Source organism: Lucilia cuprina, chromosome 3 (genome assembly GCF_022045245.1).
Source record: "Lucilia cuprina isolate Lc7/37 chromosome 3, ASM2204524v1, whole genome shotgun sequence".
Taxonomy (NCBI): domain Eukaryota; kingdom Metazoa; phylum Arthropoda; class Insecta; order Diptera; family Calliphoridae; genus Lucilia; species Lucilia cuprina.
Window position 1 is genome coordinate 57,432,067 of NC_060951.1, and position 20,137 is coordinate 57,452,203.

Below are 20,137 nucleotides of genomic sequence, written 5' to 3' on the forward strand. Positions count from 1 at the left end.
ATTAAGTATGGAATAAGATAATCACCCTATCGCCAATAGAAGTGAAAATTTTGTTCTCTCGAAATTTTTATATTCCTCTAAAGGAAAATCGTGAACTTGTTGTGAACAATTCATTCACAATAGTTGATTTTGTATGAAACAGCTGTTTAATGTTTACAAAATTCCATCAACAAATTTCAGAACAGGGGAATTTTTTTCACTGCAAAATAAGTTAGTGAACGAAAAAAAAAGCGGTGATTGGCGATAGAGGTGAATGTTTTTTATTACATTCCATACTTAATTCAATCTTATATCGTACTTAATTTAATCCCATTTTATTGACTCATATAACTGTTTATTGATTAGATGGTTAGATTTTGTTATATTTATCAATTTGCTTCAGTTTTTCTTTTCGTACCACCCAGTGAATTTGAAAAATGTCGTTGAATACCACCCCGAGAAATTATCATTTGTTTAAGTCCATTTTGCTTTCTATATAAAAATAAATAGCAAATAAAAGATGAAGAAAAATTGTCGTTTACACCCAGCAATTTATTTTTATTTAAATTTAGTAGTTTTGATACAATCTATGAAAAGAATAAAAATAAACACAACGAAAAGTAATGTCATTCAACAACTAAAAATGTTCATTCATTTCCTTCAACAATCTAAAATTTGTATAAAAATTAGACCACAAAATTTCCATGTCAAGTGCACGTGGATTATAAATACCTTTAACCTAAGTGATAACAAATTAATGACGTAAATTGTTTTAAGTTTAAACTTACTTAATACGTTCCACAATTGAGTTTTGCATTTATTAAATACAGCAACCATATTGCAATAAAAGTAAATTACAATAAATAGATTCCTTTAAAAAATCTTAGAATTTAATAAAATTTTATATAGATTTTTCTACTTTTAAACCTGAAACATAACATAACACATGACTTGCAGATTTCTTAAATATTTATTGACTTTGTAAGTGATTTAAGTTTGTTCCCTCTCTTTTTTATGGCAACACGTGTTGTTTTCTGACATTGTAGATTTACGTTTTCTACACTTTTTTGTACTTACTTTATCTTTAAAATAAATGATTAATGCAAATTTCTTTTGATTTAGTTTTGTATATCATACCATTCCTGTTATTTGCATATTAAATGTCATGTTAGAAAACACATGTTTTTTCTTACTTACATTCCAATTCAATACCCTAATAAGTGCAATACATGAATGTTTAATATGTCAGGGAATTTGTGGACTTAAGGGCACTTAATCACACTTTACATACGTAAAGTCTAGTAGTAAATAGTAAAATAAAATTCCATCCGTATAACAAAAAAGAGAATAAAAGTCGTATGATTTATATTTTTTGTGTTTACACGATTGGTATAGAACAATAACGAAGTAAGATGGAAACAGCTGTTTCACTTTTTTTGTATGTATTTACTTAAAAAAGCATCCCCGATCTAATGCGACCTGCTTGTTTTTTTAAATCATTTCAACAAATGAAGAGAACCATACGACTGTCATTTCCCATCCGTATTCTCTCTAAATGTGTGATATGTACTCATCTACACAAAATTTTGACAGATCATATTACCTGTGTGATCGTGTACAGTCGGCTTTAAAGAGGAATATGTTCTATAACAAAAGAAAAGAAATTTCGAATTATGTACTTTATTTTTAGGTAATTCAGTTTTATCTTGTAAACATGATTTTTATTTCAATTATAATATTTTTTGCTGAAATGTTCTGAATTCTAAAATCAAGTATGAATCGAGCTAAAATCAATATCATTTTGATTTAATCTTAAATCAAGTATTTAGTTGAGATTTTGAGTACAGCCAAAAAGGCATAAATTAAGTTTTTTTACCCCTTGAATCAAGTATTTCGTACTCGTATGAAGTATTTTGTACTTGATTAAAGGAAAGCCTCTGAAACCGCACTGGATTGAGAAGAAAATTATGGCATTTAAGTGTAGAATATTGAGATTTATTCGAAAGGCCTTTAATGCTTAGGAAATGTTCTGAATTCTAAAATCAAGTTTGTATCGAGCTCAAGTCAATACTATTTCGGAATTTATTAAAAATTTTAAAATTTTTCAATTAATCTTTATTTTATCTTAAATCATGTTAGTAGTTGATATTTCAATTCTCACAGTAAATTCATTGTTAGGTTAGGTTTTCGTACTTGATTTAAGAAAAATGTTTAATGATTTTGTTTACGGATTGAGAAGAAATTTCTGACATTTAAGTGTTGAATGTTGAAAGATCTTTTAATGCTATTTCCTTACGAAATATTCTGAATTCTAAAATCAAGTTTGTATCGAGCTCAAATCAATACCATTTTGGGATTAATTTTATATTTTTTTTTCATTCTTTAATTAAACTTTATTTTATCTCAAATCATATAAGCAGTTGAAATTAAATTAAACCAAACATTTTAAAAATAACTGCATTATAATATCGCTTAGACACAAAAAGACCTAAGTTAAGTTTTTGATTTTTAACTGATCCATACTTGAATCATGTTTTTCGTACTCGAATGAGATATTTCGGGTTGAGAAGAACTTTCTGACATTTAAGTGTTGAATGTTGAGATTTAATGCTATTTCCTTACGAAATATTCTGAATTCTAAAATCAAGTATGGATGGAACTCAAAACAATAACATTTTGGGATTAATTATTATTATTTTTTTTTTTCATTTTTTAATTAAACTTTATATTATCTCAAATCATGTTATCAGTTGAGATTAAATTAAACCAAAAATTCTAAAAATAAGTACATTACAAAATCACTTAGACACAAAAAGATGTTAAGTTTTTGATATTAACTGATCCGTACTTGAATCATGTTTTTCGTACTCGAATGAGATATTTCGGATTGAGAATAAATTTCTGACATTTAAGTGTTGAATGTTGAGTTTTTTTTCGAAAGATCTTTTAATGCTATTTCCTTACGAAAAGTTCTGATTCCTAAATTCAAGTACGAATGAAGCTTAAATCAATACCATTTTGGGATTAATGAAAATTGTTTTTATTCTTTAAACAGTTGAGATTTAATTAAACCGAAAATTCTCAAAATAAGTTCATTGTAGTATCGCTTAGACCCAAGAAGGCTTAAGTTAGGTTTTTAGTACATAACTGATCGGTACATTCATTATATATTTCGTATTTAATTTAAGAAAAAATCATAGTTCTAATGACATGGTTCAAAAACCGCTATAGCTTGATTTGAGTACGGATTACTATTTATTTAGTTTTTAATGTAGGTCTACTAAACTCATCTTGATCAGCTTAAATGTTTAAAGGAGTGTAGTTTGAAGATTCCGAAAATGAATCATATCAACTCCAGTAATTTTTGCAGAGAAATGTTAAATTGAATTTTTTTATAAACATTTTTAGTACGTGTCTTTCTTTTGCTATTCTTTTTTTAACCTTAAAATTTACAAAATTTAAAAAAAATATTTGCAAATTTATCAGATTTTTAACACATGCCAAAAAATTTGCTGTTTATAATAATTTCAACAGAAAAGCAAAAAAAAATTCATCTCTTGAATTATTTTTGATAAATCAGCAATTGTGTTCGACTAAAAACAAAAAAAATATATGTATATATAATACGCAATTATAAAACAATGGCCCTGACATTGTAATATCTATAAAAGACAAAAAAATATAATTATTAACAGCCAGCATTCGACAATTGCAGACAATTGTTTCATCTAATTAAACATTTTATTTAGTTATAAACACCTCATAAAAATACAATATTAAAAAAGAAAACTTTTTTTAAATAAAAGTATAATGACCTTTTTAATTTTATTGAAATTTAACAAAGAAAAACTCAATGAAAATTTATAATTAAACTAAAAAGAAGACAAATAGCAATAATTATTTGTTCCAAAAAGATTAAACTTTTATTTAAGACAGAAAATGTTTCTAGTGAAATTTGCTAAAAGTTCTTTGAACTTCCAAGGGATTATTTGTCTAAAAAAAAAACTTGGAAAAATGTCTGTAAACAAAATCCTAAAAAGATGTTATATAACTATTTAAATTTGTACATAATTTAGTAGCAATTAAGCAGACTGAAAATCCTTAGTTTTATTTTCAAAAAATCCCTAAAACTATGCAATTTATTGCTATAAATTTATAACTAAAAATTAACAAAGTATAACATAAGGTGCTAATGTTGTAAGTGAACATTAGACTACTTTTAGGCTGATTGCTAACATATTATAATATGATTACTGTAATTCTTTTAATAAGATTTACTTTCATAAATTTATCAATCCAAATAATAAATTTCAATTTAATAAATTAATAAACTTATTATTAACTCACCATATTTTAAAAACAACAAAAATAAAAAAGTTATAAATGATAAATACAAAGGTCTATTAAAAGATTTATTAAACGTGTTAAAAAAACATTTTTAATTAAATACAAACAACAACAACAGCAAGAAAAATAATCAATAATTATAAATAATTAAATCAACGATACCAACAACAAACAACCAACATTTAAAATTGAAACACCTACAAAACCCAGAAAAAAACACATTCACTTGCTGTGGTAGTTGTATTCCAGTCTAAAGTTTAAATTTAAAAACAAAGCCACCAACAGTATTTCACATGCAACATGGATTTATCTTCGGAAGCTGGTTGTACACGACGGAATTCATTTACATCGCAACAAAATATTGCCCATGATATAATCACTGATATTTATGTAACATCCGATGGTCCAGATGAATTTAGTACATTTACCACGGATATTTCATTAAGCAAAGGTGTTGGTCTAACAGATGCTTATACCAACATTGCTGCTGCAACACAACCTACTGGCATCAACATAGATAGAGTCAACAATAAACGCAGCTATTCAGTGGATACAATTAAATTTCAATATTCTCAATTGCAACAGCCAGCCGCATCATCATCATCAACAACTTCCTCTCGAACAGAACAACAACAACAGCAGCAACAGTCATTGCCTCCCTCTTTGGCTACCATAGCTGCACGTAAACAACGTCAGCGTAGCCAATCTGCTCAATATATAAATACAACTTTAGTCAAACCATTAACACCAACAGCAATAACATCATCTGCATCAGCAACCTTCAACGACAGCCACCAAAATTTCAATAGTGAAGAGGATAATTTAAAAGAGGATTCGAATGAGGAAGAATTTATAGATTCCCTGATAGCTGAATACAGTTATTCACCAGATGATTACAACAATAATAACAATAACAGCAGCAATAATAATTTCCCTCATGACGCTGGCAATGAGGGCGACGATGAAAACGAGGAAAATATGGAGGATGTTGATGATGACGATGAGGACTTAACACAAGTATCGAGTTTCGATGACGACTGTTATGTATTGGATGTTCATAGTTCGATGCGTAAAGAGTAAGTGAAAAGAGTTTAATAAAAAATTAAATTATGATAAAATATCTTTTTTTCTTTGGAAATAAGGAATAGGGGTTTGCAATGGTGTTTATGAAGGTTCTTAAAAGAAAAATTCTAAATTATAGTTAAAGATATAACGTCATATAACGTATAAAAATAGTTATCGGAAGGCCTTAGGGGCTTCACTAAAACGATTTGAGGAATCGTTAGAAAAACATGTTTCACAAGTTTATTTTTATATAAAACTAGTAGACTCTCCCTGAAACTAAAGGTTTTTCCAGAAACGAACTATTCTGAAAACCAAAGACCAGCTATATAAGTAGCGAAATCAAGTTCGATACTGTTAAGATTCATAACAATTTGAATAACTATAACAAATATAACAACGTTTTAGTGAAGCCCCTAAGGCCTTCCGATAACTATTGTTATACGTTATATGACGTTATATCTTTAACTATAATTTTGAATTTTTCTTTTAAGAACCTTCATAAACACCATTGCAAAACCCTATTCCTTATTTCCAACAGAAAAAAGATATTTTATCATTTCGGGAAATAATCTGATAAGCGATCTGATAAATGGTCATGGTCAAACTAGTACGATTTGAACAATACACTTATACTATCAGAATTGCGTAAGAAACACGTAAAGTGGGGCATGTTTGACCATATGATACCAGCAAATAGGGGCGCTAGGGTCATATGAGGCCCGATCATTGCGAAAATTAAAAATATTAATTGAACGTTCGTATATGAAACTAAATTTTGTAAATTTTTATAATTATGAACTCTAATGCTTAATGTTATAGTTGTTTGAATCATTTTCAATTGGCTTCGTCCTTGACTTAAGGTAAGAGTTTGTACAAAATTTCATCAAATGTTAATGCGAACTGCAGCTTGCTCAGAAGGTTAACACGAGTCCATGAGATAAATTTCTAACCTGATTTTTTACAAGAAGACAAAATTAGAACATAGACCTTTCCTCTGTATTTTATAATTCCAACATGTAGTCTTTCGAAGCCGTTTGTTTTGTTTAGATCTCTCCCGACAAGCTGCCGAATTCAATTCCCAAGATCTGGCAGACGTGCAAATACTTGGAGACAACAAATAGATTACGAGTGACAGCTTCATGGAGCGAGATGAAGCTGATGTGTTGTGATAAATCGAAATGGAAAACATTTGTTGAGGGAACCGTAGCGGTCTCGCAAATGCATTCCATTCAGCATTTTCGGGACATTAGTTTATTCAAGAATTTTATCCCGTCTATAACTCTGAAATTTACATAGTTTAGTGCGCATTTGATATGACACCAAACTTTCAGTTAAAATAATACGCGCCTGGTAACAAATTGACACCAAAGTGTTTATAATTTTTTAATAACATTCGATGTCAAAGTGTATGCATACGTACAACAACACTATGTTGTTAGACAATGCAACGTTGACAAAATTCGTGGACTAAATGTTAACAAACAAACGTGGTGTGCTCACTATTGTCAACGGATTATGTCAATTGTGGTATTATTCTGCCGGTGTTTTTCCCTCTTCCTATATGAAAAATATTTCCTGATTTGCTCATCTACTGTTGAAACTAAAGCAAATTATATTTGTTTTGTTAATAATTAACAATAATTTAGGGAGAATAAATTATACACGTGTGTTTATTTAAGGTGGTCTTCTAAGCTATTGAATGTGTAAATCAGTGGTTGGCTTAAAGAGAACATATATATGTACATGTTATGTTGCTTTTAATTGAAAACATATTTGTTTGTCTTTAAATATTTTTTGTTAGTTATCTCTAAACATAGACATAAAACTATCAATGGCTCATGGCCGACCACTGCTTTAAACTCAGTAGAGTTTATTGCCAAAAAATATTTAAATGTCATGCGAGCAATTAACAACTGGCATAATAATTCATATTATTAAATAGATTTAAAATTGTTTAATAATGTAAAATATAGGGCAAAGCAAATAATAAAAAAATATAAATATTTTAAAAAAATTTGAAGTCTAATTAAAATTAATATTTTATTAAAAGTTTATGCTCATGATTTACCAAATCTATTAGATTATAATTTAAACTAAATTTTTTAATAAAAATTTGTATAAATTTTTTTTTTTTTTCAAAATTCATACAAATATTAAATAAATGATCTAATTATTTAAATATATAATTCTTAAATTAGAAAATGACTCGTTTTAACTAAAAATAGAATAAATTATTCATATATATTATAAATAATATTTTAAATTTATTTATAAAAAAATGTTAACATAAAAACAAAAATTTAAATAAGAAAAGTGTTTCAATCGAAAAAGATTTCTACAAAATTTTACACAATTTACATAAGGTGAAAACATTTTTTTTGGCTAACTGCCGGCACTCGCCAATTTTAACCTAATGGCGTTTAAATAATTATAGACAAATTCTATTTGTTAAACAAAAAATTCCCACTAAACAAAATTACAACATTATTTAAATGCATCACACAGAAAATAAACTACAAACTAAAATGTTGAAATATTTTTTTTACTCATTTAATTTCTTTATTAGTTGATGTCGCATTTTGCAAAATATTGTAAAGATTTTTTTTGTACAGAAAAATATTTTGTTAATATAAATTTAAATTTCTGCTGAGTCGTATAGTTTTTCTATATGTGCACGACCATGGTCAAGGTTTTTCAATTAATCTTTCACATAATTTAAATGTTTCTTTCAAATTTGTTTGATTTATTAGAGAGCTAATGAAATATTAAATACAAGAGAGAACATGTAGTTTTATTTAATGACACAGGTGCTTAATTGCTGTTGCAAATAACAAATTTATTTATTTATTTATTTATTTATTTTTTTTTTTTTTTTGCTAAATTTTAGCTTCAAATGATCTTTTAAATTGTTGGATTTGTTAATTTATTATTACAAAATTAATTATTTTGAATTTAAATTGAAAGGTTTATTAATATATGTTAATTAATGTTCTGTTTCCTTGCTATAATCAAAAAAATCTCGCTACAATTAAATTAATAAGGGTGTTTAGGCCAGGCAATGAAAATTTAATAGTATTTAACTTATAACAGATATAGTAGTTTAAAAAATTCTAAAATACTAAACGAATTATCCCCTAGACCATAGACTGGCTAGAAACTAGGTTATAGATTAGGTAATAGCCAAAACAATGGACTAGGCTATAATATAGACTAAAAACTAAACTATAGACTAAGAAATAGACTTGACTATAGATTAGACTATACAGACTAAAGTCTAACCATTGACTAGACTATTAACTATAATATTAACTAGACTATGTACTAGACTATAGACTAGACAATATACTAGATTATTAAACAGACTAGAAGATAGACTATAAACGAAACTATTTACTCGACTATAGACTAGACTACAGACTAAACTACAGACAGGACTGTAGACTAGACTGTAAACTAGACTATAAACTATAGACTAGACTAGATTATAGACTAGCCTACAGACTAGACTTTAGACTGGACTATAGACTAGACTTTAGACTAGACTATAGACTAGACTATAGACTAGACTATAGACTAGACTATAGACTAGACTATAGACTAGACTATAGACTAGACTATAGACTAGACTATAGACTAGACTATAGACTAGACTATAGACTAGACTATAGACTAGACTATAGACTAGACTATAGACTAGACTATAGACTAGACTATAGACTAGACTATAGACTAGACTACAGACTATACTATAGACTAGACTACAGACTAGACTATAGACTGGACTATAGACTGTAGATTAAACTATACTATAGACTAGACTATAGACTAGACTTTAGACTATACTATAGATTAGACTATAGACTAGACTATAAACTAGACTAGACTTTAGACAGGACTATAGACTATACTAAAGACTATACTATAGACTAGACTATGGACTAGACCATAAACTAGACTACAGACTATAGACAAGACTATAGAATAGACTACAGACTAGACTATATACTAGACTATACACTAGACTATAGACACAACTATAGATTAGACTACAGACTAGATTCAGATTAAACTACAGACTAGACTACCGACTACACTTCAGAAAAGACTACAGACTATAGGCTAGACTATAGACTAGGCTAAAGACTATAGACCGGACTATAGACTAGACTATGGGCTAGACTATAGACTAGGATATAGACTGGACTAAAGACTGGACTATAGACTATAGACTAGACTATAGACTAGACTATAGACTAGACTATAGACTAGACTATAGACTAGACTATAGACTAGACTATAGACTAGACTATAGACTAGACTATAGACTAGACTATAGACTAGACTATAGACTAGACTATAGACTAGACTATAGACTAGACTATAGACTAGACTATAGACTAGACTATAGACTAGACTATAGACTAGACTATAGACTAGACTATAGACTAGACTATAGACTAGACTATAGACTAGACTATAGACTAGACTATAGACTAGACTATAGACTAGACTATAGACTAGACTGTCGAGTACGTCAACCCATCGTACTTAAGCGCTGCTTTAAATGTTTAGAATTTGGGCATATGGCTAACAGCTGCAAGAATAGCTTCGATAGATCAAAACTCTGTCGCAAATGTGGATTAGAAAATCACATTGCTAAAGATTGTACATCTGAGGCAAAGTGTATGTTCTGCGTAGCAAACAAAGAGTCAGAAACGGGACATATAGCTGGCAGCAGCAAATGCCCAGTGTTTATAAAGGCGCTCAATTTATTTAAACGATGAAAATTATTCAGCTAAATCTAAATCACTGTGCGGCGGCTCAAGACCTTTTATGTCAGACAATTATTGAAATGAATATCGACTTAGCGCTACTGTGTGAGCAATATAAAAACTTATATAGCAGCATATGGGAGAAGGATAATACAGGAAAGGCAGCAATCTGGTCATGCGGGAAATACGCCATCCAAGAGTCAATGAAACATCCAGAAAATGGATTTGTTAGAACAAAAATAGAAGGGATATATTTTTACAGTTGTTATGTTTCACCAAACATTCCACTCCAAGAGTATGAAGCATTTATCGATAGGCTTGTAGCAGATGCTGCCAAGTACAATCCAAAAGTAGTGGGTGGAGATTTCAACGCCTGGGCGGTTAACTGGGGTTGTAATTCTACAAACGCGAGGGGACGTATTCTTTTAGAAGCCTTTACGCAACTCGATCTCGTACTCGGCAACAATGGGAACTCCCAAACTTTTAGGAGGGGAGACACAGGTTCAGTTGTCGACCTTACATTCATAAGCCCAGCTATTGCAAAGAATCTTGAATGGAGTGTAAGTGAAAACTATACCCACAGCGATCATCAAGCTATTGTATTTACCTTATCAAGTTCTGCTAATTTGCCCAAAAACCCAAGGATAAAACATTATTTCTGCGGATGGGCACAAGAAAAGCTAGACCCAGAAGTTTTTTTAGATGAATTCGGAGCCTGCTTGGCCCCAGAGGGGAATATAATTCAACATGAACACATGATAGAAGCTCTAAAGAAGGCTTGTGATGCAGCAATGCCAAGACGAAGACAATCCGAAAAGAGAAAACCAAATTACTGGTGGAACCCCGAAATAGCGAAACTTAGAAGTAATTGTCTCAGGACAAGACGAATATTCCAAAGAAAAAGGTCTAGCCAAGACTCTAACACCCGAAGGGAAGCATATCATATAGCAAGGCGAGAACTTCAACAGGCTATAAAAAGAAGCAAACAAGAGTGTTTCAAACAGCTTCTGAGAGAGGTCGACTCGAATCCGTGGGGAAGTGCATATAGAATTGTAATGTCACGCCTTAAGGGACAAAGGACAACCCAGGTGAAATGTCCCCAGCTCCTTGGAAGAATAGTCGAAGTACTCTTTCCAAAAGGACAACCATACCAAGAGATGCTGTGGCATATCGAAACCGAAATAGATGATGTAACAGCAGAGGAACTCATAGAAATCAGCTCAAAGATTGGTGACACCAAGGCTCCTGGCTTAGACGGAATACCTAATAGAGCTCTAAAAATGGCCATGAAGGACAAACCGGAGTTGTTTGCAAACATGTATAACAATTGTCTACGAACTGGAAAGTTCCCAATTGCTTGGAAAAAACAGAAGCTTGTACTTATACCCAAACCTAATAAGATACTGGGTGAACCTTCATCCTACAGGCCAATTTGCTTATTAGACACTATTGGGAAAGTCCTAGAGAGAATAATTTATAATAGATTACTGCCAGCAGTAGAAAGAGTAGGAGGACTTTCGGAACGACAATATGGATTCCGAAAAGCTCGCTCGACAATAGATGCAATTAACTCTGTGATAAATATGGCGGAAAAAGCAATAAATGGAAAGGGCGTGAATAGAAAATACTGTGCGGTTATCACCCTGGATATAAAAAACGCATTTAATAGCGCAGGATGGAATCACATTATGAAATCTCTCGAAAACCTTGATGTCCCTAGCTATATAATTAGGATTATAAGTGACTATTTTACAGAAAGAACCCTATGTTATGAAACTGATGCTGGAATGCAACAATACAAGACATCATCAGGAGTTCCACAAGGATCTGTTCTTGGCCCTCTTTTGTGGAACATTATGTATAACCAGGTGCTAGAGCTCGACATACCCGAAGAAGCCAGTATTATCGGATTCGCAGATGATATCGCTATTATAGTTACGGCGCGGTTCTTAGATGAAGTAGAAATGTACTCAAACGACACCGTCAAGATTATAAAAAAATGGCTTAAGAAGTCCGGCTTGGAACTCGCGGACCATAAAACCGAAGTAGTACTTATTAGTAATCGAAGAAAACATGAAACTGTAACAATCAAAGTAGGAGCTGTAGATATCAAATCAGTTGCGGCAATAAAATACCTCGGTGTTATTATTGACGAAAGACTTAACTTCAAAAATCACATGGAGTATGCATGCAAAAAGGCTGCAGGAGTAAATAATGCCCTAAGTCGCTTGATGCCAAACGTTGGAGGCCCGACACAATCTCGAAGGAAACTGTTATCCCGAGTAACGACATCTGTCTTACTATATGGAGCACCTATCTGGGCGAAATCAATTAGGAGCACATCCCGCAAAAATATACTGTCCCTATTTCGGCAGAGTTGCCTTAGAGTATGCAGTGGATATAGGACTATATCCTCAGATGCAATATGTGTAATAGCAGGAATAATCCCAATAGACTTAGCAGCTGATGAGTTGTATAGACTGTATGTAGCGAAGGAAGCTAATGTAAATGAGAATAGAAGAGAAAGAAAGTTAATAGAGCGCAACGAAACCATAATTAAATGGCAAAGAAGATGGGAACGCACTCAAAATGGAAGATGGACGTACAAGCTGATTCCAGTAATCCAAAAATGGATCGACCGAAAACACGGGGAGGTGAACTATCATCTTACCCAATTTCTGTCAAACCACGGTGGTTATAGAGGGTATCTGTTCAAATGTGGACATGATGACTCACCAAATTGTCCAAATTGTATGGAGACGGAGGACGCACAACACGTATTCTTCAAATGCTCAAGATTCAATGACATGAGACGTGTATTGGAGACAGAAATAGGAGACGATATCAGTCCGCAAAATCTAATAGATATCATGTTAGCATCAGAGAGAAACTGGCAGTTAATATCAACCTTCATAAATGAAATAAACAATATGTTACAAACGGAGGAAAAGCTGCGAAAAGCGCATAGAGCAAGCACAGTGCAACAGGAGACAGCTTAAATGCTGACCAGCCCCGCGACGTAGTACCTAAAGGCAGTTCCGCGGGGATTGCGGTTGACGATGGGAAGGCGGTTTAGTGAGTAGGTGACGCAAAACATAGTTGAATCTCACATAATGGATAATTAACAGTTATTCATATCTATGAAGATTCCGCACCCCATATATAAAAAAAAAAAAAAAAAAAAAAAAAAAAAAAAAGACTAGACTATAGACTAGACTATAGACTAGACTATAGACTAGACTATAGACTAGACTATAGACTAGACTATAGACTAGACCATAGACTAGACTATAGACTAGACTATAGACTAGACTATAGACTAGACTATAGACTAGACTATAGACTAGACTATAGACTAGACTATAGACTAGACTATAGAATAGACTAGACTATAGACTAGACTATAGACTAGACTATAGACTAGACTATAGACTAGACTATAGACTAGACTATAGACTAGACTATAGACTAGACTATAGACTAGACTATAGACTAGACTATAGACTAGACTATAGACTAGACTATAGACTAGACTATAGACTAGACTATAGACTAGACTATAGACTAGACTATAGACTAGACTATAGACTAGACTATAGACTAGACTATAGACTAGACTATAGACTAGACTATAGACTAGACTATAGACTAGACTATAGACTAGACTATAGACTAGACTATAGACTAGACTATAGACTAGACTATAGACTAGACTATAGACTAGACTATAGACTAGACTATAGACTAGACTATAGACTAGACTATAGACTAGACTATAGACTAGACTATAGACTAGACTATAGACTAGACTATAGACTAGACTATAGACTAGACTATAGACTAGACTATAGACTAGACTATAGACTAGACTATAGACTAGACTATAGACCAGACTATAGACTAGACTATAGACTAGACTATAGACTTTTATTTATTTTTTTTTTTTTTTTGCTAAATTTTAGCTTCAAATGATCTTTTAAATTGTTGGATTTGTTAATTTATTATTACAAAATTAATTATTTTGAATTTAAATTGAAAGGTTTATTAATATATGTTAATTAATGTTCTGTTTCCTTGCTATAATCAAAAAAATCTCGCTACAATTAAATTAATAAGGGTGTTTAGGCCAGGCAATGAAAATTTAATAGTATTTAACTTATAACAGATATAGTAGTTTAAAAAATTCTAAAATACTAAACGAATTATCCCCTAGACCATAGACTGGCTAGAAACTAGGTTATAGATTAGGTAATAGCCAAAACAATGGACTAGGCTATAATATAGACTAAAAACTAAACTATAGACTAAGAAATAGACTTGACTATAGATTAGACTATACAGACTAAAGTCTAACCATTGACTAGACTATTAACTATAATATTAACTAGACTATGTACTAGACTATAGACTAGACAATATACTAGATTATTAAACAGACTAGAAGATAGACTATAAACGAAACTATTTACTCGACTATAGACTAGACTATAGACTAGACTATAGACTAGACTATAGACTAGACTATAGACTAGACTATAGACTAGACTATAGACTAGACTATAGACTAGACTATAGACTAGACTATAGACTAGACTATAGACTAGACTATAGACTAGACTATAGACTAGACTATAGACTAGACTATAGACTAGACTATAGACTAGACTATAGACTAGACTATAGACTAGACTACAGACTATACTATAGACTAGACTACAGACTAGACTATAGACTGGACTATAGACTGTAGATTAAACTATACTATAGACTAGACTATAGACTAGACTTTAGACTATGCTATAGATTAGACTATAGACTAGACTATAAACTAGACTAGACTTTAGACAGGACTATAGACTATACTAAAGACTATACTATAGACTAGACTATGGACTAGACCATAAACTAGACTACAGACTATAGACAAGACTATAGAATAGACTACAGACTAGACTATATACTAGACTATACACTAGACTATAGACACAACTATAGATTAGACTACAGACTAGATTCAGATTAAACTACAGACTAGACTACCGACTACACTTCAGAAAAGACTACAGACTATAGGCTAGACTAGACTATACTAGGCTAAAGACTATAGACCGGACTATAGACTAGACTATGGGCTAGACTATAGACTAGGATATAGACTGGACTAAAGACTGGACTATAGACTATAGACTAGACTATATAGACTATAGACTATAGACTAGACTATAGACTAGACTATAGACTAGACTATAGACTAGACTATAGACTAGACTATAGACTAGACTATAGACTAGACTATAGACTAGACTATAGACTAGACTATAGACTAGACTATAGACTAGACTATAGACTAGACTATAGACTAGACTATAGACTAGACTATAGACTAGACTATAGACTAGACTATAGACTAGACTATAGACTAGACTATAGACTAGACTATAGACTAGACTATAGACTAGACTATAGACTAGACTATAGACTAGACTATAGACTAGACTATAGACTAGACTATAGACTAGACTATAGACTAGACTATAGACTAGACTATAGACTAGACTATAGACTAGACTATAGACCAGACTATAGACTAGACTATAGACTAGACTATAGACTAGACTATAGACTAGACTATAGACTAGACTATAGACCAGACTATAGACTAGACTATAGACTAGACTATAGACTAGACTATAGACTAGACTATAGACTAGACTATAGACTAGACTATAGACTAGACTATAGACTAGACTATAGACTAGACTATAGACTAGACTATAGACTAGACTATAGACTAGACTATAGACTAGACTATAGACTAGACTATAGACTAGACTATAGACTAGACTATAGACTAGACTATAGACTAGACTATAGACTAGACTATAGACTAGACTATAGACTAGAGACTATAGACTAGACTAGACTAGACTATAGACTAGACTATAGACTAGACTATAGACTAGACTATAGACTAGACTATAGACTAGACTATAGACTAGACTATAGACTAGACTATAGACTAGACTATAGACTAGACTATAGACTAGACTATAGACTAGACTATAGACTAGACTATAGACTAGACTATAGACTAGACTATAGACTAGACTATAGACTAGACTATAGACTAGACTATAGACTAGACTATAGACTAGACTATAGACTAGACTATAGACTAGACTATAGACTAGACTATAGACTAGACTATAGACTAGACTATAGACTAGACTATAGACTAGACTATAGACTAGACTATAGACTAGACTATAGACTAGACTATAGACTAGACTATAGACTAGACTATAGACTAGACTAGAGTATAGACTAGACTATAGACTAGAGTATAGACTAGACTATAGACTAGACTATAGACTAGACTATAGACTAGACTATAGACTAGACTATAGACTAGACTATAGACTAGACTATAGACCAGACTATAAACTAGACTATAGACTAGGCTATACTGTAGGCTAGACTGTCTATCTGTCTATCTATCTATCTATCTATCTATCTATCTATCTATCTATCTATCTATCTATCTATCTATCCATCTATTTATCTATCTATCTATCTATCTATCTATCTATCCATCTATTCTATCCAAAAAGATCTTTTATTTCTACAAAGAAAACACACTTCCAGTTAAACTTATAAACTAATTTATTTATTCACATAACTCTTTCTAATCTCTACCATAAATATGAACATTATAAGAAAAACGTTCAGTTTGTGTAGCCTCCAGAACAATCGAAATAAAACGTTGACCAATACCACCAGCCACAACATAAGCATTACCATCGGTATTGTCTTGCAAACAATTAATGTCAACGGAAGTGACCACACTGCCGGTACCGGTTTCAGGATAAGTCACCTGAGTAGAAACATCTTTTTTGGCAGGATAGAAAAAGGTGTCAGCATATTGTCCCACCATACGGTCACCTTAAAAGAGATTTATAAGCAAAAATAATAAACCATTAAAATTTTGTATTATGCTTTTAGGCGCTAATATAAAATGTGTGTATTTTTTTTTGGCAAAACATTTTCATGGGGATTAAAATAATTCTAAATGATAAGGTTTTTTTGGTAATTTTATGTATGTTTTTATTAAATTAATTAAAGGCTGATAAGTTATTTCAATATGTTTACTTTTGTGCTTAAATTTCAGTCACATTTGATAGATTTAAATTAATAATTATTGGAAAAAAGGATAATGTTTATGATTGATAAAAATGTAAATAAATTAAGAAGATCCTTTAGAAAGATTTTGAAGAAAATAACAAAGATTATTCTATATTCAACAATTAAATTTATTGTATTTCATTCGTTAATCATCGGTAAATGATATATTTTATGAGAAAATCTTTCTAACCAAATCTTTAAAGTGCGATTCAAAACTATATAATTTTGTTAATTCTGTTTCATCTTACCTGACACTCTATTTCCCAAAGTATATTTCACCGATTGGGAACGATGATTTTCTGGCATTTTCTTATTCAAACGGATTAATTGCAATTGGGGGTGTTGTTTAATGAAGGCCTTGATATCTTGTACAAGTTGAATATTTCTCTGTTGGGCGCCTGCCTCTTGTTGGGGCATGGGTGCCAAGGGCACATTGGCAGCCTCCAGTTCATAACTTAAACACAAAACTGCCATAAAGGCCAATGTAAATGTAATCAATTTATTCATTTTGTTTTAAGAAATTTTGCTATTTTATGATTATTTCCGTTTCACCGTTCGAAAAGAAACTAAATTTATTATAAAACATTTACTTGATTTTATACAAACGCCATTGATTGCTGTGCTCCTGGGTTCTTATCACACATTATTTTGTATGTAGTTTTATTTATATTTTTCTAAATAGAGATTTTTTTTATTTCGCTGATAAGCCCAGGCCACAGCCAGCGAGAGAGTAAATGGAATTAGAGGTGCTACATCATAATAATTATGACGAGTTGCTCGAAAGTGCTACATGTTGTAGATAAGCCTATATTTAATGGGAAATATTGTTAATGAAATTTCATAATTTATATTTGTGGTTTCCAGCCACTTGTAGATAAAAAAAATTAAAGTAAATATTACATTTAATTTTGTATACGATTTGTTGAACTGTCAATTTAATATTTTTTTATTATTGAGATTTTATTTTATCGGTTATTATAAGTTATTGTCTAATTAAGTGACATTTTAAATATTAGATTAGCTTCTGGGAAACCACCTGTTTAACACCTTTCTTTTAATAAGAAAATTCGTAGTAAAATGATTCATTGTTTTTATGTTTGTTTTTTAAAGAATAGTAAAATTAAAAAATTCTGGAATCACTTCTTAGATGAACATAATTTTATCACTTATGAATATTCAGCGTTTAAAGCTTTATATATTTATAGCTTCTGTTTAAAATCTTAGATCAAAATCTTTAATATAAACAGTTATATTATGTAGATAATCGATTAAAAGTCCAAAGTCCTTGGAAATTTTTCCGATTGACAAAGTCATCATGTTTTGAAAGGACTTTCTTACGACTATCATTACTTTCCAGCAAAATGTTTTGGAATGTCCGTTATGGATGGCAGTTATTTCCTGAGCTACAAAGTAATAAGTGGTACCTATTAGTCTTATTATTTCAAATTTACATAATAATGTAATGAAAACCTTTATCTTACTAAAATAAAAGGGAAATATTGTACAAAAAACATCTGAACCTCAATGGTCCCTTTTTTACAATTTCTACTTATAGGACTTATTAAAGCAATTTTCTTTGTTGCAGTTTTATGTCTTTAAGACGGTGAAAAGCTTAAATATAATTTGCTCTAAAGCCTGCTTACTACTAAAAGTAATGAAATTTTCTTTTATACTTTCAACAGCCAACCCTTTTTTGACGATTAAAGCCAACGAAATGTTGCTTTTATATGAGTTAAAGGTTTAAATTTTCCCCATTTGCATTTTGTTTTGGGGTAAAACTAATTTGTAACAAATTAATTTTAATTGAAAAAAGGATTTCCTTTGTTTTTTTATGTTTTTTGTTAGATTTAAAAAGTAGCTTGTTTTTAAATGTTCTTTACATTACCTTATACCACTTTAGTGGGGTCGGCTTAGAATCGTTTTCTGAGTCAATTAAGATATGTCCGTCCGTCTGGCTGTCATTTAAACCTTGTGCGCAAGGTACAGGTCGCAATTTTCAAAACAAATGGATGAAATTTGGTACACGCTCTATTTTCTTGACCCAAGGACAAATCCTATTGAAAATGTATAAAATCATCCATTATTTCGCCTAGCCCCCATACAAGTGTACCCCCCGAATAGGGCCTTTGGGCTCATAATTAAATTAAATATTATTTTATGTCAACAAAAGTCTGAAAAACTTAGTTTTTTAGAACTTTTAATGACATTAGCGATTTTTGTAATGATCGAACAAACTCCTCTCAGAAAATGACTAGAAGAAACCTATATTTTCCCCTACTCCCCTTTGAGCCCCATTGTAAAAATTCTCTTTTTTGTGTATAAAAAGTAAAAATATTCCGGAATTAGGTTAAAAAACAAATCAAATGCTTTTTTTTAATAATCCTCCTTTTTAACATACTGACTAGTGTAGGGTATCATATGGTCGGCTATGCCCAACTATACATTCATACAAAATTTCTGTAAGCTTATTATTTCTAATTTATTATGTTAGAAGCACTATTCGGAGGATTCATTAGTGTAAGTGCTAGGAAAAGTAATAAACCGATTCGACTGATCTTTAGAAGGTTTAGATTCTGAAAGCCTCAGAATCAATTTGTTTTTACATTAACTAATCTGATTATTAATTGACATTTGATTGCCAACTCAAAAACCCGCTGTTAGAATTTAATAAGGACCCAGAATATAAATACTTTTGAGGGTATATGATCAATATTTCGATGTGTTACAAACGGAATGACAGAATCATATACCCTCATTTTTTTGGTGGTGGGTATAAAAAATATATACACCTG

The 20,137-nt window shown here is 31.0% G+C and overlaps 2 protein-coding genes across 12 annotated transcripts in view; one reads left to right on the forward strand and one right to left on the reverse strand.

Moving 5' to 3' along the window:
* LOC111681370 (cytosolic purine 5'-nucleotidase) overlaps nt 1-20,137 on the forward strand; it is a 74,926-nt gene that overhangs the window by 44,637 nt on the left and 10,152 nt on the right. The window contains exon 1 of one of the 11 annotated variants that reach the window (XM_046947368.1): nt 4,553-5,402. The exons of the other annotated variants lie outside the window; for them this stretch is intronic. Coding sequence (XP_046803324.1) covers nt 4,627-5,402 — 776 coding nt within the window. The 5' untranslated portion in view covers nt 4,553-4,626. Of the gene's footprint in view, nt 1-4,552; nt 5,403-20,137 lie in introns of those variants that run through there. 11 annotated transcript variants of the gene reach the window in all.
* On the reverse strand, nt 16,809-17,921 carry LOC111681371. The gene is made up of 2 exons (XM_023443128.2): nt 17,594-17,921; nt 16,809-17,105 (listed from the first exon to the last, which is right to left on the reverse strand). Exons 1-2 carry the CDS (start codon nt 17,850-17,852, stop codon nt 16,849-16,851), a joined length of 516 nt encoding a protein of 171 aa, XP_023298896.2. The 5' UTR covers nt 17,853-17,921; the 3' UTR covers nt 16,809-16,848.

Coding starts and splice junctions, on each gene's coding strand:
- LOC111681371 (XM_023443128.2), bottom strand. CDS start 17,852: ATGAATAAATTGATTACATTTACATTGGCCTTTATGGCAGTTTTGTGT. Junction 17,106..17,593: donor TTTGGGAAATAGAGTGTCAG/GTAAGATGAAAC, acceptor ATCTCTTTTAAG/GTGACCGTATGGTGGGACAA.